The sequence below is a fragment of the Biomphalaria glabrata genome, chromosome 2, assembly GCF_947242115.1.
Source record: "Biomphalaria glabrata chromosome 2, xgBioGlab47.1, whole genome shotgun sequence".
NCBI classification, from domain to species: Eukaryota; Metazoa; Mollusca; class Gastropoda; family Planorbidae; genus Biomphalaria; species Biomphalaria glabrata.
The window spans coordinates 56,735,306-56,756,424 of NC_074712.1; the positions used below are offsets into that span (position 1 = coordinate 56,735,306).

At 34.5% G+C, this 21,119-nt stretch overlaps 1 protein-coding gene and 2 long non-coding RNA genes across 3 annotated transcripts; 1 reads left to right on the forward strand and 2 right to left on the reverse strand.

The window, feature by feature from the left end:
- Positions 1–2,259: 2,259 nt before the first annotated feature.
- Positions 2,260–5,473, reverse strand: LOC106063954 (uncharacterized). Its single transcript, XR_008776762.1, has 2 exons — positions 5,304–5,473; positions 2,260–2,654 (listed from the first exon to the last, which is right to left on the reverse strand). It is a non-coding gene; the product is annotated as an uncharacterized LOC106063954 (long non-coding RNA).
- A 3,598-nt stretch (positions 5,474–9,071) lies between these two features.
- Positions 9,072–12,500, reverse strand: LOC129924777 (uncharacterized). Its single transcript, XR_008776698.1, has 3 exons — positions 12,409–12,500; positions 11,649–11,773; positions 9,072–9,206 (listed from the first exon to the last, which is right to left on the reverse strand). It is a non-coding gene; the product is annotated as an uncharacterized LOC129924777 (long non-coding RNA).
- A 35-nt stretch (positions 12,501–12,535) lies between these two features.
- Positions 12,536–20,492, forward strand: LOC106056627 (MOB kinase activator 1B). Its single transcript, XM_013213442.2, has 4 exons — positions 12,536–12,738; positions 14,253–14,419; positions 15,799–16,026; positions 17,016–20,492. The coding sequence occupies exons 1-4, from the start codon at positions 12,725–12,727 to the stop codon at positions 17,255–17,257; spliced, it is 651 nt and encodes a 216-aa protein (XP_013068896.1). The 5' UTR covers positions 12,536–12,724; the 3' UTR covers positions 17,258–20,492.
- The last annotated feature ends 627 nt before the right edge of the window (positions 20,493–21,119 follow it).

Below are 21,119 nucleotides of genomic sequence, written 5' to 3' on the forward strand. Positions count from 1 at the left end.
ATATAATCAAGATGAAAAAAAATGCTCAACCGGGTGTATAACACATTTGTCTAGTTAGTATGATAATTTGTGGATTGTTTTCTCGGGTAAATCTGAATATTCGTCTATATCAATATGGCTTCAGATAGACGATTAGTTCATGATTATAATTTTGATAGTTGATTCTCTAGTCGGCCTAATATTCCTACATCTCATTGTTTGAGCTTGAGAATCCCTTTTCTTCACCTTGTTCCGTGTCCTATTTTATTTTCCAAACCTTTACAGTTTCTACTCGTTATGAAATAATAGCTTTGAGAACCCAGAACTTTGATTTCCCCCCATCATCTCCCCTTCCGGATGAAGCTTGCATTTCAATGACCGCATTACCATGTGCTAAACGTCCGGCCACTGAGCCAGCGGATGAATACACGAGATACCAGTGAAAGATGAAGATGGCTGGAGATTAGTCTAACACTTTTTTTTTTATATATAATGAATAGGGTGGGGCGATCCCAGGAAACTGAAATGGGGGGAGGGGTTAATTGCTGCCGCTCCTGGTTGGTATTGACTTAAGAGAGGCGTAGTAAATAGAGTCGCTCGTCTTTTTTATAACTCGTCCATACCAGACGACAATAAAACGCATGCGTAAATCGATAGAGAAATGACTGGAAACAACTGGATTCGTCAGGTTGATGCATAGACAAAGCATATCGAAAGTATATATTTGCAAAGAAATGTGTTTTCATTAAAAAAAAAAAGATCCACGCATGAACTTCTTCGATTATTTAACCTAAACGTTCAAACACAGTGGTGGCTGTATGAATTAAAGAGCTAGTTAATGATTTGACCATTTCTGTTCTATTAGCCCCAATGAGAAGTTCTATTTATAGATCTGGTAGGCTTTTATATGGTCTTGAAAGTCAAAGTCTTTTGTTGACGGACGTTGCAGTAATTTAAATTATGGTATTTGTCTAGTTCTCAAACGTAAGAACTGCATCTTTCTTAATTACAGCCCGTCGCCACTATATGAGTATGAGCCGCCAACAATAGATCGCCAAAGTCCCCTGTACTGGGCCATTCTTTCCATCTTGTTCAAGGTGTAACCACTTAAATGTGTCTGCCTCTAGTTCCCTTCGCTTCTAGGATGCCCCTCTGTTTCTCTTGCCTTGTGGGTTCCACTTCAATGCCTGCCTTGGGATGCTAGTTGGTGCTTTGCGCAAATTAAGCCAAATCCTGCCCCCATCCGAATCAACTGAAAATAGGACCCAGAAATTACGGCCAGTAAAACCCAGTAGTGAATAACCATATTTTAAACTTAAAAAAAAAAAAAAAAGATTCGGTTAGTAGAGACAAAAATTCAACACAGTTTTGACTTTAAGTGAACATAATTTCACATTTATTTTGTTTTTAGTTCTTATTAGTTAAGACCACAGACCTATATATATATATATATATATATATATATATATATATATATATATATATATATATATATGTTGGTAGCTCAAACCACAGACCTATATATATATATATATGTTGGTAGCTCAAACCACAGACCTATATATATATATATATGTTGGTAGCTCAAACCACAGACCTATATATATATATATATGTTGGTAGCTCAAACCACAGACCTATATATATATATATATGTTGGTAGCTCAAACCACAGACCTATATATATATATATATATATGTTGGTAGCTCAAACCACAGACCTATATATATATATATATGTTGGTAGCTCAAACCACAGACCTATATATATATATATATGTTGGTAGCTCAAACCACAGACCTATATATATATATATATGTTGGTAGCTCAAACCACAGACCTATATATATATGTTGGTAGCTCAAACCACAGACCTATATATATATATATATGTTGGTAGCTCAAACCACAGACCTATATATATATATGTTGGTAGCTCAAACCACAGACCTATATATATATATATATGTTGGTAGCTCAAACCACAGACCTATATATATATATATATATATGTTGGTAGCTCAAACCACAGACCTATATATATATATATATGTTGGTAGCTCAAACCACAGACCTATATATATATATATATATATGTTGGTAGCTCAAACCACAGACCTATATATATATATATGTTGGTAGCTCAAACCACAGACCTATATATATATATGTGTGTGTTTGTAGTTCAGACTTAAGAGCCAAAAAGTAGAAGGAAGAAGGAGTAGTGAAAGTTGGACAAAAACTTCAGTAAGAAAAAAAAATGGATCCATCATCTTGAGTTAAAATTTGGCAACACTAAAACTTTATACCTGTTGAAATACACTACAATTCACAATTACCAGATATCATGGCTAGGTATATTCTGACACATTTCCCTCACCACAGCATTGTTTACTATTATTGTATATTATGTTATTAATGGCTTATATATTACAAGCTACACTGTTTCAATGGTCAAACCAGCAGGTTTCGCCTCAAATGACAATGTTTGAGCAGGTCTCGTTGTCCAGTGGTACGCCGTTGAAGTAGAAATTAGCCGTACACCCACCACAGTAGTTTGGGATGCAGGTGGCCATCGGGAAGGATATGCACTTGGTCACATCACAGGGGTTGGCCTTGCACATGCTCAGCGGCTGTGGGCATGAAGACGATGGAAGCACCAATGCGGAGTGATCTGAGGAAGAATGACTTTTGGCGTTATTCAGTTCTCTGTAAGTTTAGCTCTATCGTCAACAAAAACTTACGTATAATGTAGCACAGCACTTAACACCTTTGTGGTATCACACTAAACGATATTGATGCCTCATCAACAACAACTAAATAACACAATGAATAAGTGAATCAGAACAAGCGCGTTTTTACAACTATTTTCAACCATCTGCAGGTAAAAATTTAGGCCTAACTATTAGAAAATCAGCTATTACAAAGCTTATATCAGCTCACTCTGTCAGTCTGTCTGTCTGGTACAAATTTTGAACACTATTTTGCCCATTCTCAGAACAAGTTGCAACTTTACACAATTATTCATTGTTTCTATCAAAACTAGAATGACTAAACAAAAAAAGTAGTCAATTAGTTAATTGAATAATTAATTCAAGTGGTTTAAAATATGAAAAGGGAAATAAATCGTTTATTATTGAGATATGCGACTGTGAATGTGAAGCTCTTCCCATTAGATACGTTTTTTTTTTAATGTAATTTTTTAATGTTATAATTTTACTTTTTTAAAATTAATTTTCTATAGAATTGCATTTCCATTGGAGTTTTTTTTTTTTCTTGACTTACATTTTGATTTTTAGCGCTCCTGACGAAAGGGAAGAGACGCTATTAGTTTTGTGTGTTCTCTCTGTCCGTCCGTCCCGTTTAGATCTCGTAAACTAAAAAAGATATTGAAAATCCGACATCATAGTATTTTAGACCATTCAAAGTTCTGATGCAACGGCTACTTTTTTCTTTTCTGAAAGCGAAAAATCTAATTTTTAAAATCAATTATGCAAGCATAAAAATACACCATATTTACAACTATTCACTATTAATAGTAACAAACACTGGAGGCTATTTATTTAGGAAGACTACCATTTACCATATTTCAGACATATTTATGCATACGGTTTTAGATTTTTTTGAGGCTTTGAATAAGAGATTGACTCTTTACAAAACAATCAGATAATCATTATAAGACATCAGTTAGGCCAATTTCATATTTAACTCTACATTCACTTTCACCTATCCCTTGGTCTGCTGGACTGTTGGGGTACCACAGGATCTGTCAACCTTCTTTCTCCATTCTTCTCTGTCATTTGTCTTTGATTTCATTTTGATAATCTTTCTGAAAATATTGATACCTGCCTTTTTACCTGCCTGGGCCGATTTTGAGTTTGTGTTTCCACCTTGTTTTATTTATTTCTATAGTGCTAAAAAAATGACACTAAAATTATTATATGGCTTTAAACATGTTAAAATTTATCAATATTTCCATATTCTATATTTATGGTTTAGTCTCTATTTTATGAAAATCAACACAATTTTTCATAGGTTGAGATAAGACCTCTATGTAACTGTAATTGTTGTTTTAATTATCCAATTCCTTTCATTTGATCTGGAAAGCTTCAACTATTTTGGCAGTATCTTGGACAACCATGGGGGGACAGATGCAAATGTCAGAACCTGGATTGAGAAAGCTCGAACAGCCTTCCGCAAGTTAAAGAACATATGAGGATCCAGGGAAATAAGCAAGTCCACCAAGTTCATCTTCTTCAATACCATTGTTAAGCCAATACTACTTTATGGAGCAGAGACCTGGAGAACCACGATCACCACAATGAAATTTAAAAAATTGCAGGGTTTCATCAATACCTGCCTCGGGAAGATTCTTATGATCCGTTGACCATACAAGATTTCGAATGAGGAACTGTGTCAAAGAACAAAGCAACAGCCAATTGACGTAAATATCCTTCACAGACGCTGTAGATGGATAGGCTAAGAACCCACCCTTCGAAAGCCTGCATCCAACATAACAAGACAAGCCCTAACCTGGAACCCCCAAGGAAAGAGGAAGAGGGGACTGCCCAGAAATACAAGGCGCCGCTATTTGAAAGCAGATGGGAAAAACGTGGGGACGGTTAGATAGACTTGCTCAGAATCGAGAAGCCTGGAGGTAGCTGGATGTGATATATGCCCCAGACGAGAGTACAAGCAAACATCAGATGATGAAGTTAGCTAATGATTAGGGAAAAAAACAACTAACTGTACCTTAAAGTATATCTGTCTCTCTCTATATATATAGTAAAGTAAAGTAAGTATATCTGTGACCTGTCTCTGTCTCCCTATATATATAGTATAGTAAAGTAAAGTTCCCCATTCAGACCTTGCGATCTATCGGGCAAATGATGTAAAGGTCATTTGTTTCTGTGACACACGTTTACCGATGATGTTATGTGGCCAGTACAACGACCATCTGTTGCTTTTTAAAGAATTTATTTTAAAATCAAATTAAATGAACATATTCCTATTTCTTTTTATTTACAGACTTCACAGCCTCAAACCTGGATTCAGATATTTAAAGCTATGTCATCTTGTTCTTCTAGCATAACATAGGGATGTTACAACTTTTGAAAATAAAACAGTCTTAACTCCTGTTACGATAATCTTGAGTTTGAAAACTGCCTGCTGTCACCCTCTCTATCTGCCATCCTACTGGACATTTTGAATCAGGACAAAATAATACTCATTGAAGTTGAAACTTTTGATTAAGGTGTACAAGTCCTATTAAACAAGACACTCAAACAAATGTACATGTGTATTGGTGTAATTCTGTACATACCAGCTCTTATAAACACTGTAATAGACACAATTAGGAGAAATACAAGCTTCATATTTCAGTCATAGAGTACGTGTTCGCTGTTTTGTGTTGTGACAGTGTTTGTGATGGCTCTACAGAAACTGTAATCTTTTGTTTTGACCTAAATACCTGGCAAGGCTAACGTTTAATTTTAAAAAATTAGACAATGAAACTTAGGAAGAAAGGTGGTTCTTCTCTTTTATATATGTAAGAGAGAGACAGAGAGAGACAGAGAGAGAGAGAGTGAGACAGAGAAATAGATAGATAGATAGATAGATAGATAGATAGATAGATAGATAGATAGATAGATAGATAGATAGATAGATAATTTCTTCTTGAAGAAAAGCGTGCCCCACGGAAAATGGCCAGCTTTTCTACCACCAAAGCGAAAGCCACATTGACCTGCAATATATGTGGACGGGAGTGTGTCTCTCCAAAATAGGGCTCCACAGCCATATGAAAAAGTGTTCGAGATGAACCATAGTCGTTCTACGACTGAAGGAGGCCAAGATAGATAGATAGATAGATTGCTAGATTGAGTGAGTGTTAGTTAGATTAGCTTCGGACGTTTCTTCCGGAATGACGATGATTAGTTCCTAGATCAAACTTCCTGCAGGAAGGCATTGTGGGATGGAAGTATAATAGGCAGAGTTCGTACTCGGGACCATCCTGACGACAGTCCACACGAACATCCAGATAGATTGGGAACCACTACACACACATACATAAATAAAAACCCTGAAACACACACACAAACACACTCTCAACATCAGATTGAAGCTATTCTTAAAGAATGCATTGTCTTATCTGTGTCATCTTAGATATGGACCTATGTCGTAATTGATAGCTATAATAAGTAGGCCTAGAGTAAATCAGATCTAGATCTAATTCTAAGAGATATTAAACAAGGCTGCTCAACTGATTTCCTGTTCACAGACCATTCAGGTAGAAGAACAACGCTGCAATAGTTAGGTTAATTCCATTTCAAAATGCGATTGATGGGATTTGAACTGTAAGGCTTAAACATTGGTGCTTACTGTGCAAATATCATTTTAACAAGCAAACTATAAAAATACTTTTTAAAAGCTTATCTAAGAGGAAGAACTCCAATTTTAATATCTGTCTCAATACTGTATAATTTATTTCCTTTATCGAATATCAAACAAAATCATTAATAACCATTAAGTAATTGACTAATTCGTTACTATTTTTTAAAAATTGATTTATGGTTTGTTAACGTTACAAGTAAGCCTATTCTTAGCCTATATAATAGAATTTGTTTCGGTACTTTAGGATTAGCGGCTTGTCCAATAAACCGCATTGAACTGCACATTAATTGTAATGTTTGCTATTGTATAGTATACTCACACTTTAGATTTAAAAAGAGTGTTTTTGGTCTTCAACTACAAATGTGCTAACATTTTTTACATTATAATGTATGCATGTTTTTTGTATTTGTCTTTGATTGTGTATTTGTTTTGCTTATGTATTGTTATAGTTTGCCCAGGGACCAACGACAGTTTGGCCTATGTAGGTTGACATTTTAAATTGCTTTATATTCTTGTTTACAATGGCTGGTTTAATTTCCTGGCGTCTCTTTTGACATAACAATTTAAATAGTTTATGTCAGTAGAGCCGGCCTTAGGTAATTGGAGGCCCTAAAAGAAGCGAATAGAAGGCCCTAGGCGAACTGAATAGGGTGACCCCAAATGAAATAGAAAAACAAAAAATTAAGACCCAAAAATACACAATGAATTATAAACCGTCCTGTATCTAAATCATTAAATAAGTTCGATTCATATAGCGCAGATACCACGAATGTGCTTCATGTACGATTCATGATCACAATAATGTTTTGATATTTCACCAAAATGAAGACACAATGGTCAATGCGATATAGAGCTAACAAATAGATCTCAACATTTGCGAATAAACTCATAGTAGAGACTTAGAGCTAGGCTAGTAGCCATAGAGTTTTATAATGTTCAAGTTTTGGTCTATGTTTCACATTTTTTTCCGAGGCCCCGACAGAGGCCCTAGGCGGCTGCCTAGTTTACCTATGCTTAAAGCCGGCCCTGTTATGTCATTATTGATATTGCTATAGAAACTTTGTCCTTTTTTTTTTGTCTTTTAACAATAGAGATCACACAGCGGCAACATGCTACACAGAACTAGCTTTATCTTTTCTCTTCTACTGTGCTGACATCGCGGTGCTACACAATGAGAACAGTGTACGGAGTGATTGTGAGTGTACTCCTGACATTGATAGGTAAGACAGTGTACGGAGTGATTGTGAGTGTACTTCTGACATTGATAGGTAAAACCAGCTGCAAGGGAGGTCAGTCAAAGAACAACGAGAACAGTGTACGGAGTGATTGTGAGTGTACTTCTGACATTGATAGGTAAGACCAGCTGCAAGGGAGGTCAGTCAAAGAATAACGAGAACAGTGTACGGAGTGATTGTGAATGTACTTCTGACATTGATAGGTAAGACCAGCTGCAAGGGAGGTCAGTCAAAGAACAATGAGAACAGTGTACGGACTGATTGTGAGTGTACTTCTGACATTGATAGGTAAAACCAGCTGCAAGGGAGGTCAGTCAAAGAACAACGAGAACAGTGTACGGAGTGATTGTGAGTGTACTTCTGACATTGATAGGTAAGACCAGCTGCAAGGGAGGTCAGTCAAAGAACAATGAGAACAGTGTACGGAGTGATTGTGAGTGTACTTCTCACATTGATAGGTAAGACCAGCTGCAAGGGAGGTCAGTCAAAGAACAATTAGAACAGTGTACGGAGTGATTGTGAGTGTACTTCTGACATTGATAGGTAAGACCAGCTGCAAGGGAGGTCAGTCAAAGAACAATGAGAACAGTGTACGGAGTGATTGTGAGTGTACTTCTGACATTGATAGGTAAGACCAGCTGCAAGGGAGGTCAGTCAAAGAACAATGAGAACAGTGTACGAAGTGATTGTGAGTGTACTTCTGACATTGATAGGTAAGACCAGCTGCAAGGGAGGTCAGTCAAAGAACAATGAGAACAGTGTACGAAGTGATTGTGAGTGTACTTCTGACATTGATAAGTAAGACCAGCTGCAAGGGAGGTCAGTCAAAGAACAATGAGAACAGTGTACGGAGTGATTGTGAGTGTACTTCTGACATTGATAGGTAAGACCAGCTGCAAGGGAGGTCAGTCAAAGAACAATGAGAACAGTGTACGGAGTGATTGTGAGTGTACTTCTGACATTGATAGGTAAGACCAGCTGCAAGGGAGGTCAGTCAAAGAACAATGAGAACAGTGTACGAAGTGATTGTGAGTGTACTTCTGACATTGATAGGTAAGACCAGCTGCAAGGGAGGTCAGTCAAAGAACAATGAGAACAGTGTACGGAGTGATTGTGAGTGTACTTCTGACATTGATAGGTAAGACCAGCTGCAAGGGAGGTCAGTCAAAGAACAATGAGAACAGTGTACGGAGTGATTGTGAGTGTACTTCTCACATTGATAGGTAAGACCAGCTGCAAGGGAGGTCAGTCAAAGAACAATGAGAACAGTGTACGAAGTGATTGTGAGTGTACTTCTGACATTGATAGGTAAGACCAGCTGCAAGGGAGGTCAGTCAAAGAACTTCATATCAAGGGGAAATTTTCATGTGTGGAGACAATTCCATACATAATTTTTTTTGGAATTTCCGGTGTACAGAATACGGAAGTGTTGATACGCTTACTTACTTACTTACTTAATTACTTAGATTTAGATCCTTCCGGGCCGATCGGTAAAGTTGGGTGGCAAGCTGTCTCCATAAAGATGTGTCAATAACAACGTCTGACGACTCTTTCCACAAGGTGTCCACTGCTCTGAGGTCTTTCATGAAAGTGTTGATACGCTTTTATATTGAAAAACAAGCAAAATATTTTTTTAAAAATCCTTTTTAAAAAATAAAGTTTATCCAGAAGGAAAGAACTCCGCCCTTAAACTGTATCTATCATTAATGTACGTTATTTCCCTTATTCATACAAAATAAAATAATTAATTACCAATAATTAATTGATTAATTGGGTATTTGTTTTTTTTATTGATTCATGTGTTGTTAAATACAATAAATAATTGTTCAAAGTATCGAATTGATTGGAAAATTCGTGAAGGAGAAATAGCGATAACAATTATTTAAGAGGACTAAACCCAACAAATTTAGCTATATATGTGGATACTGATGGAATAATTTCCCTGGTTGGTATAAAAAAATAATTTTCAGTAATTAATTGACTAATTTTGTTACTTTTTATTATATTGATTCATGTCTTGTCTATGCCAAAGAATAATTGTGCGAAGTTTTAACTTGATCCGAGAATGATTGTGAGAGAAATAACGTTTACTCACTTTTTACCAGACAGACAGACAGACAGACAGAATGAATTGAAATCAGCTTTGTAAAAAATCGTACATTTTTTCTTGTACTTTTAATCAAATCAAATTGCCATTATTGATAATGTCTAGTTTTGTCTATTCATCTGAAAATCTCTCTCAATACCGCTCCTTTGACTATATGATTTCATATGTGCCATCATGTTGCCAACCCATTTTTTCATATCGCTTTTATGTCATTGCTCCAAGAATGTCAACTGGATCTTTAGAAGGACCACGTCGACTGAAAGCAGATTAACTTTGATTAGCATTTAGTAGGCTATCAAAAGTTTCCCAAATAAGAAGAGACTAATTTACGAATGGGTAAATGAACTCTCGAAACGTAGAGCTAATAATTTGCTTTCTAGCAGTGGTTCCCAAACGTTTTGGTCTCGTTGACCCCTTGGAAGTCTTCAAAGACCCCTGGTGGTCTATATATACCACTTTGGGAATCACTGATTTATATCCTGTTCTTTCCTAATGTACGAGTCATTAGATTTTTTTTCTTTGCAGTTTCCTGTGGGGCTCTACCAGCAGGGTCATCATGTTCCCTCAGGCCCGTTGCTTGTGACCAAGACCCATGCAAGGTCCAGGAGTGCATCTCCTTCCCGATGGCCGACTGTGTGCCGAACTACTGCGGCGGATGCTTCGCTGACTACTACTTCAATGGTCAGCTGGTTGACCCTTACATGTGTACCAACATAATTATCTGATGGACTGCCTCAGTGAGATATTCAAGGAATCATTGTAGCTTGCACTAGTGTATTTTCTATTCAGTAAAGCTAACATTTCTTATAATGTATGAGATCAATTGTTCTGCCTCTAATTGTCATTTCCCGTTCAATGTGCTAATGTTAATAATTATGAAATCACATTTAACAAGTGTTTGTGTTTTCTTTCTTAGTTGCATGCATCATTAGCAGGTTATTCTTTTTAAAATGTAATATTTAAAATGTATTCCATATGTAAATCTATTCAACAAACAACAACAATAACAAATGAAAACAAGTAAAGATTTGTCAAGGCAATAAAACCTACAAAACAAACAAAGATTATGACGAATAGCGAACAAGGCTTTAACATGGATGAGATTATTGGAGGCGAAAAAACTGACAAGTGTCTAAAGTTTTAAATAACTCGGAGCTATTGTTTCAGACGAAAAAAAACAACAGACCTGGACTACTGGCTAGATCTAAAACAAGAATTGACGGACAATTCGGTTATGTTTAAATAGTAGGCTATACGTAGCTCGTGATTCTAACCAATCTGTTTAATGGTAGATGATACAGATACATGCTCTAAAGCAAAGCGAATAACTTCAGGCACAGATGCTGATGATACCCCCCTCTCTTCAGACAACCCGTTGAACGTGATATCACAACCCTTTATGCTTTCCATGGTCAGTTTCTAGAAACCTAAAGTACAATAAGACTCAATATAGCCTAGTATGAGAATTTACACATTTAGACAGTGCCCTATTTAGACTTGAAAAGGCCCTCAGCTGTTTGAGATATGGGGCCCTTTTTATGTCCAGATTTTTATGTCAGTGAGGGCCAGAGCTAAGTATTTCTTGGAGGCCCTAAGCTATGGTTTATATTGCCTATATATTTAAATACGGCCCTGAATTTAGACCGTACAGCACACTCACAATCTGATTTGTGTCAAACAGCACATAAGATACACACACACACACACTAAATGTATTGTAAGTTGTCACCATTAATGAATAAACCGAGGAAATAAAATGTCAATATAGAACTAAGATTGCTGGTCGATCAAAACTTAATGGAATCAGCTCACATATTAATATTAGCATCAGGAAACACAAGCTGCGCTGATGTTGGTATTACAACAAGAAGCGAAGATCTTGCCGGTGGTGTTCACGTCATCTCGGCAACACCATTCTTACATTAATTACCGGTACCTTTTTACGTGCATCTGGTACGAAGCGTCAACAGAACGCTCGCTGCATCGCTGCAGATGAGTTGTTTTTATAATACGCCCGAACAACAAAGCCACGATATTTGACGGTCCGGTGCATGATGGATTCTGAAAAAGAAAGAAAAAAATGAAAATCGTAGGACCTTGTCTATCGAATGAAACCTGCCCCGCCTCTTTACTGCCACCACCGCCCTTACTGTGCCAACTCCAAATGGGGGCGCTCTTTATGCCCCATCCTATAGTCATTAAACATATACATATATTATAACCTTTTGTAACATGGAAAGAACCAGTCACATGATAATTTCAGAATCGATGAACGATAAAACAACTTTACAGTAACCTTTGAAAAATCCACACACTTTTTGATTTTAAAATGTTCTAATTATTAGAACAAAAACAGTTCGTGTCAAGGGAAACAACTAATAAAATACTCTTACAATTCAGCCTTTGTTTAGCCCACTACTCACAGTCTCTAGATCTAGATAAAGTAAAATAAAAATGCTGATTAAGATATATCTGTGTAAAACTTCTTTTTTAGTTTTTTTTTGTCATTTTAGTTCTTGTGTTTATGTTTGTAATGTTATTACTGCGCATTGAGTCACATCCTTGAGCCAACATTTTGTCTGTTAACAGCGCCTCTCTATAAATTAAATTATTATTATTAAATTTATTGCTAAAGATCTTAGCAAATATAAAAAAACTAGATCTATTTTTAAAAGAAGATTGGATCCAATACCTACATCTATTAAGTAGATTATGGATAGATATATTCATATAACTAGAGTGAGTCTAGATAATTTCATGTCTTAGAAATCTGTACACTTGTCTACACATTTTATGATTTATATTAGTAACGGAAACGGATAATATATGTCATATCCGGTGTGTCTTATAAACAAACGCCATTGTTTGTTTTTATCGAAAATTCATCATCTTAGCAAATCTCATATCATCTTCAAATAATCACATCACAGAAATAATTGAAAAATAAACTTAAATGGGGAATTAGTTTTATGTTTTAGCTTTACCGAACTGAAGTTATTCAAAGGAATAAAGATGAGCTTTTTGTTGTAAGCGATAGTAATCTATTTTTAGCTTTTGATTGATAATATGATTTATTTCTTATATGATCGAATTATAAAAATAGAGGGTTAGGTAGAACTTAGATCAGTTTTTAGTTATATTGTGACTAGATTCTAGATTTAGTATCTAGATTAAGAACCTACTTGAGGAATGCATTTACAATTCAAAGTCTTAAACTAAGTACTAGATTAACTTGATATAGAATCTAGTCGACTACTGTCTACTACTAACTAGTACTAGTAGAGTCAGAGTAGTAGTAGTAGTAGTAGTAGAGTCACTAGATACTAGAGACGAGTCATAGACTCGTAGAGACAAGAGTAGACTTCAGTAGACTACTCTAACTCTAGGACTCTAATAAAAGAGTCACTAGTCAATTCACATTATACAGCGCGCTAGTTTCATAATCATATTGAATCGAAATGATGTAATGACCACAAAAACAGCTGAGTTGTTCAGATTCAATGTGATTTATGTAATGTCCAGAATAAAAAAAATTACTCTAGATATACTACTATTTATATTGATCTAAATCTAAATATACTATATTAACTATATATATATAAATATAGATTATTATAGATTAATATAGATCTAGTCCATTCTAGTAAGTTAGCTACTAATCATAATGAAATGATTATAATTATAATTCTTAACTTAATGAAACAATGAAAAGATTTCATTCATGAATTCATCTAGATCTATCTATTTTTAAACTCAGGAGTTAGAGTGTGGAGTAGACTCAGTAGTTAGATCTCTATCTAGTATATTTTAGATCTAGATCCAGATGTAGATCTACTTTAATAATAATTCTAATAAAAAATATAGATCTAGTTCTATAATATATAGAACTATAGGTTAAATGGTAAAACTTTACATCGAAGGACCCTTTTGAAGAATGTTACGCAATTGGCAGCACCGCGCTGTCTATCGCTACGGTAATCAGGTCACAAGGTCACTACCGGCTAGACAGTGTCGGTAGTATCATGTACACTACTTTGTCTACACTTTCCTCTTTGGTCATTAGTAGATTATTTACTATAATTGACTATATTCATTATATATATCTAGAGTAGTCTAGACTAGATTTAATTCTAGCAGGTGGCGTGGTGGCTGAGTGGTGTATGGCTTCTGAACTGGAGGGTCCTGGGTTTGAATCCTGGGAATTTTTAATTTTGGGATCTTTAGGGTGCCTCTGACATCCTCGTTAGCCATGGGCCACAGAAACATGTCCTTTACATTATCTGCCCTTTAGACAAAATGGTCTGAGAGAAGAACGTTAGATCTAGCAAGTCTAGACTATAAGTAATTGTTGACATTTAATATTACCATCTGATCTATAATGCTTTGCCAGAACATTGGGAAACTTAATATTAACTGAGATTTCAATTTAATGTATGTTAATTTACAAAATTTCACCAATGTAAACACAACTATTTAGAAAAGAAAGAAAGATGCTATGCTGTGCTTGTATGTGGCAACAGATTTTTTTTTTTCTTTTCAGTGGGAATCGAGGCAATAAAACATTTAAGCCCAAAAAGAATATACCAGAGGGCACTCACCAGTATGATTTGATGAAGCATGCTGCTGTAACGTTGGGCAGTGGCAACCTGCGACAAGCTGTTCAGTTGCCAGATGGTGAAGATTTAAATGAATGGGTGGCTGTAAATAGTAAGTAGGCAACTTGTACTGTTACAAGTATTTTGTAGAAGAATAGGTCAATTTGTCAGTATTTATTTTTTTTTTCTTCTATAATAAATATAATGTAGTCTTTATTTGACTATCTGGCCCAGGCATCATAGTTAACTTTTGTACCTTACTGTACTTTGGTGAATTTTGTTAGTTAGTGAAATGACTTGATAAAGTAAAGTTTCAAGAACAGTAAAGTGAAATGACTTGATGTTTTTCTAGTCAGTTGTTGAAGTCAGTTAAGTTGTAAGTCATGTAACAAATAAGTTTTTCTTTCATAAGTTGATGAAATAGGTTTTGTGAAGTCAAGTAGTGGACTTTGTGATATGACCATGTTACAAGTCAAGTTAGAAAGTTGTTAATGTATACATATTTGTGAATAAAAGTGAACAGTGTAAATCTATTATCTTCATGGAAGTTTGGATTTAGGTCATGTAAATAAACATCATTTTCTATCATGTTTGCAAGTAGTTCCGAGTTCCTGTAATTGTTGTTAGTCCAGTCTCAGGACTGTAATGTTGCGTGTGAACGACATGCCCACAAATAATATACCTACATGCATCCTTCAAATTAATGTCATGATAATCATCATATCAGTGATACTATACATTAATTTCATCTAATTTAAACTACTTGCTTATTCATGTACAAAGTTTTTACTTTTGAAGTACAAATTATTCACTAGTCGACTTAAATGCCAATTGCAGAAAGTCTTGTTAAACATTTATTATTTAATTGTGAAAAGCTATAACAATACAGTACTGCCAATAATATTGTTGTGTGTGTTTTAACGACTTTAAACATTGAAAAACTTAAATGTTTGATATTAAATAAATTATAGCTTTTATATAGCGCTACTTTCATGCTCATAGCATACTCAGACCGCTATGGGCCGATCTTATTTGTGGACCAGTGAGGTCCTTTAGGCGCTCAGACAGTAAACACAACTCTGCTCGAGTCAGGTGTTGAACTTCAAGCCCCCTTCATAGGTAGCCAAGCCAAGTTCGAGCGTACTTAGCCTCTCGATCACGCTTCCCACATATACATATATATACATTACATATTTCTTATTCCAGTATATTATACACTAGGACAAATTCATACAAATGCTTCTTCTTTCTTAGTGCCATTAGAACATAGAATGGGTTTCCTGAATTGATCAGGAAAACCAGTGACTAGGCAGAGTTTAACTATCTAATTGATGACTCTGGTTTGAGCATTTAAAATTAAGTCAGTATTTTAACAAAATAAAATAAAAAAAATAAAACCTTTTGTAATTCCCATTGATTCTAGAAATTCCACCTAACAATGTGACCATCTATTTATGATTTTGTCTGATAAGTGTACTTCTCTTTTTGTAGCTGTAGATTTTTTTAATCAAATCAATATGCTGTATGGGACCATCACTGAATTTTGTCTGGAGGAGACCTGTCCTGTTATGTCAGCTGGCCCTAAGTATGAATACCATTGGGCTGATGGCCAGACCATTAAGAAACCAATCAAGTGTTCTGCTCCCAAGTATATAGACTACCTTATGACATGGGTTCAGGACCAACTAGATGATGAAGCCTTGTTTCCATCTAAAATAGGTAAGGAGAAGACAACAGAATAACACTATGGGGAATGGCTAATGCTTTTTTTTTTGTTGTTAAATCTTATTATTAGTTCAAATTTTACAAGAAGTATAAAAATGTAGAAAAAATGCATTGCAGTTTGTAGAAGTATGTATTAACTATTTCTCTCTGGAATGACTTTCCTGTCTTTCAGTTGAAACATCCCTTACATCAGATTAGCGCTTACATTTTCAATGCTTTCAAATTTGCATGTTTCGTTTTCTTTCCTATTAAAAGGTTTTGGTACATTAAAATTAAACATTGAATAGTTTCCCTTTGTAAAGCATTCAGATTCTTTCCCTTTCAACATGTTTTTACCAAGTAGGATGTGTTTAAACTGGGATGCTTAAATTTTCTCTATTTTCTTTAGCACCAGTTTTTCAATGAGAGTGACATGCACTATGCGTTTTGTCAAAATATGGAGAACAAAGTTTTATAAAAAAAATTAAAGGAGAGGGGTCGTGGTTGCTGATTGGTAAAGCACTTGGTCTCGGGTTTTATTCTCGAGACTTTTAGGATGCCCCTGACTCCACTCAACTCTGATAAGTTCCTGACTCTAATTGGGTAAATCAAGGGCAGTTGGTCATTGTACTGGTCACTTAACATCCTCGTTAACTGTCAGACATAGAAACAGATAACCTATAGATTATCTGCCCTTTAGATCCCAGGGTCTGAAAGGGAACTTTTTTTTTATATTTATTTATAAAGTGAAAGTAACATTGGACTTAATAGTTTGTATAGTTTGTATATTCAACTAAGCAGTTTTACCTTGATTCTGTTTGTTCTGGTATGTTACATCATCAGATAGTTAAATATAAAATACCAAGTACTTGAACTCACAGTAACAAAAAAAAATATCGACATAACAATACAAAGTGGTGTTATTAAATAAACACCTCATGTATATTCAATAATTTTAAAATTTGAAATAAAAACACAATTAACTTTTTTTTTTTTTTTTACAGGTGTTCCTTTTCCTAAAAACTTTCTGTCCATAGCCAAAACAATACTGAAAAGGCTTTTCCGTGTCTATGCCCACATCTATCATCAACATTTCAAAGAAGTGGTACAGCTGAGCGAGGAGGCCCACTTAAATACAAGCTTTAAACATTTCATTTTCTTTGTCCAAGAGTTCAATCTAATTGACCGCAAGGAGCTTGCACCACTGCAGGAACTGATTGACAGATTAACAGGGAAAGATAGATGAGCTCCCTTTCCTGTCCTTCCCCCCTGACTAGGATCAAAGAATTCTGAGATTTGACTTTCCAATAGTGTAAACATGACTTTATTACCTTGCTATTCTTAGACATGTTGAAATGACATACTGCACTGTTTTTATCCAGAAAAGAAATGTGTGTTTTAAGCATGAAATCATTATCTTTGGTTTGTCTCAATTTGGATAGAGCTATGAATTTGTACTGTTTGATCTTTGGTAGTTTTTTAATTGCTAAATAATTATAGGCTTAGTTTGTTCTATTTATTTTGTGAATGTGGTTATTTATTTGTTCTTAGAACACTAGCCAGCCAATATTTTGATTCATGTTTTACTGTGTAATGCATGCTAAGTGAGCCAGTTCTAGTGGTGAAATAAAAATATTCTAATATATTACAATTTTAGCATAGGCTATGTGGTTTAACAATAATTTTAGTTTCACGTTTTTGGATAAAATAAGGTGGTGCATTGAAATGCACTTTCAATTTTAGAATGGCATGTTTGGAAAACTTTTATTATTTTTTTTTTAATTTTATTTATGTTTGTTTTTTCTTGACTGGATTATGCAACAGAAAATCGAATCAGTAATCAAAGGACCTATTCATATAATAAATTTTATAACACTAAAAATGTCTGTTGTATTTGGACGTATTCATCGCAGTTAGCAATGTCAACAAAGCTGCTGACATATTCCATGACTGTATTGACATCATCTTTTGTGTCCTGTGTGTGTGCATGGTCAGATCTGACTACGGTTTTGTAAGTTGTGTGCCCTTTGAGGTAAAAACAAATACTGGAATAATGCAAATTTATTTTTCCACTTGATTTTGAGATCCTTTTATAAAACAACATAAGTAAGTCTTACTTCTTTAGCATTATCGTCCTCATCAAAGTCCATGAGAATGATTAAAAGAGGCTAAAATCCTCTTTACCAAATAATAACCACAGACTTCTTTAGCATTTGTAGTTTGCTAATTATATTCTGACAGATACTTTAATGCTGTGTGTTTGATGCTTTAATAATAGTTGTTTCTGATCATTGAATTATGTCTGTTCATCGTTAAAAGTTGTCAGTAAAGTCTTTCAGTGACAAATGTTTATATTTTATCCAAATGAGAAATTCTGACAATGTGCTTAAAATTGTATAAAACAAATATTTACATAAATATATTTTTTATAATCCACATGTACATCATGTTTACAAAGTTAAAAAAGAAAAATTAAATTAGCACACACCATGAAAATACAAATTGGATTAGCTCCAACCAAGTACATACAGGCATAAAACATGTTATTCTTATGTTGAAAAGTACACTAAATAAGCAAAGCATGACTGATTTGATGTCAATCAGAAAACTGTGGGATAGTGTTTACTTGCTTTTTAAAGATTTTATTTAAATAAGAATCACACGCAAAAAGAAAACAAAAAAAGCTATATATATACTTGTTCAATGAGCTGAATGTCAATGTCATCTACCGGTACCATTTTGATGAGAATAAATGTTTGTTTACTGCCATGTTGCTTTGATTGTGTTGAACCTTGTTGCTGTTACACAAGTTTTCCAGGAATCTCCCTCTGTTCAATGTGGAACATTGTCCTCTTTAGGAACCTTGTCCAGAGTGTACATAGCTGTGGGTGTAGAGCCGATGTATGTTCCTGAATTCCACTTTGATTTTATGGACCAATACCAAGATTTGTGGCATGGTGTTTAACATTTTAAGTTTCAATATAGATTTTGTAAATCCTCTCTTATTGGCACAATGAGCATTGCTTGTAGACCAATGCTTGACATGTCTTGAGCACATTGTTTTTTGTTTCGTTTTCATTAGGATTGCATTATTCTTTACATTTTTTAAGGAATAGTTCTCTATTAAAGACATTACAAACACATTTTGCATTTGATTTTTTAAATTAATAATAAGAAAAGATAAGATTTTACCTATATTTTTTTTTTCTGTAAATAATCTGTGTACATGTAATTGACTAGTTTTTTAATATTAGTTGCACATAATTTCAAGTTGACGACTCGACTAATTTAAGCTTAACATTTTGTATTTATAGCAATGTAATTATTTAAATTGTCATTTTGGCTTGAATTAGCTTATTAAACATTTTTTCTTTTCACTTTAATCTACTGCCATTTACAATAAGGACTATATCTTACTTTAGATAACTGTAGACTGTAATAATAACAATAAGCCCAGAATTTTATAACTGGCATTGGAAAGCCTCAAATATGTAAATAGATTGTTCATCCGAATCAAATGTATCTGGGGAGACTTGTAGTTTTTCACCCATGACTTTGACACTAGTATGTCTTGTGATTTGAAATGTTTCTCAAGTTTAAAAACAGAAGGTCCACCATCCCAAACTGATGTAAATGAAAACTTTCAATGTGTGAAGGTGGTAGATTTAACTATCTTGATGATAAGTCAATGATCTCGTTTTAGTGTGGTGGCAGTAAAGACTCATGGAATTCATTTTAATATTTATTTTGAGTGTGAAATAAGATTCCATCAATGTACTTTTTTTTTTTTTTTTTAATAGTAGTGTCCATATTTCTGGTTTCTTTAATTTTAAATAAAATTTATGTCCTTATTTTTAGCCATTTTTATTGTTTGGGGTATTGGCATAATTTTGTGTATTTGACTGTTCTAAACTTGTCAGTTTCTAGTCACTTGTAGTAAAAGGTTGGTTGTGGCACTTTTGGTCAAATATGGATGAGTTTTAATTATGCATACAATTTGTACCTCTCAATATCCACTTCTTGGCATCTTTCACAGGAGTAACACCTTGAGATACCCTAATGTCACTTGATCTTTTTAACCCAGTTTTTGCTATTTCTGTACATTTGATTTTAAATAGAATTAAAACTCATCCAATATTGACTAGATGTCCCTGTCTCAACCTTGATTTTGTGAACACTTTTCTTAATTGATAATGACATTTTGGATGCTTTCGTTGTCTATTGTTCACAACCAGGAGATGGTAGACTCCTCTTTATTGGCAGCTTTTGTTTAGTTAAGTCTTTACTTAAGTAAAAAAAAAAATGCACACTGCTGGTACAATGAAGTGGTTTGAACTAGGTTTTTATTTTTGAGCTGTGTCTCAAAATGTTGCCTTTAAAATATGCTAAAGACATTCTGAGCCTGTTGTAAATTTGATATTAGACGTTTGCCACTTCTTGCATGCCTATTTTTATTTTGAAATAAAGATATTTTGAAATTTTGTGGGATTTTATATTTTTTAATTCTTGGTCTAACATTATTGAATGCATGTGACAAAAAAAAGTTGTAGTAGAGTATAAAGTAAAATTTACACAGGCCACAAAAGTTTTTGCATTGTTGAAATAAACCCTCCCCCATGCCAAAAACAAAATGATAGTGGGTCTGTCTGGACAAGCAATGCAGGTCAAGGGGGCAGGTTCTGATTTGTCCTTTCAACATGAATGAACAGAGTACACAGTACCAGCACTATTCTTAATGTTTTATTTTTACTGAACAATATGTTGCTAGCTAGAAGTAATTATTCATGAGGTAAGCATAAGTTACCAAAAAGTGATAGGCTGCCTCCAATCTATCAATGACAACAATCCTGTCTTCCTCAATTTAAATGTATATTGAAGACATTAGTGTCTTCCTTAACTCAGACCCAACACATATCTTATCACCTGTCTGGATACTATCAACCTCTGACCATTGCTGATATATTTACATGTGTACAAAGAAATTTGGTATGCACACATAAAAAATAACAATAACAGTCTTCCTATTAATTTTGTTTAAAAAAAATGTAAAATGTTTCTGATGCAGAAATCTTATTTTCAATGGTACTAAAGTCTTCAAGCCCTAAATG

Coding starts and splice junctions, on each gene's coding strand:
- LOC106056627 (XM_013213442.2), top strand. Junction 14,420..15,798: donor TGAATGGGTGGCTGTAAATA/GTAAGTAGGCAA, acceptor CTCTTTTTGTAG/CTGTAGATTTTTTTAATCAA. Junction 16,027..17,015: donor CTTGTTTCCATCTAAAATAG/GTAAGGAGAAGA, acceptor TTTTTTTTACAG/GTGTTCCTTTTCCTAAAAAC.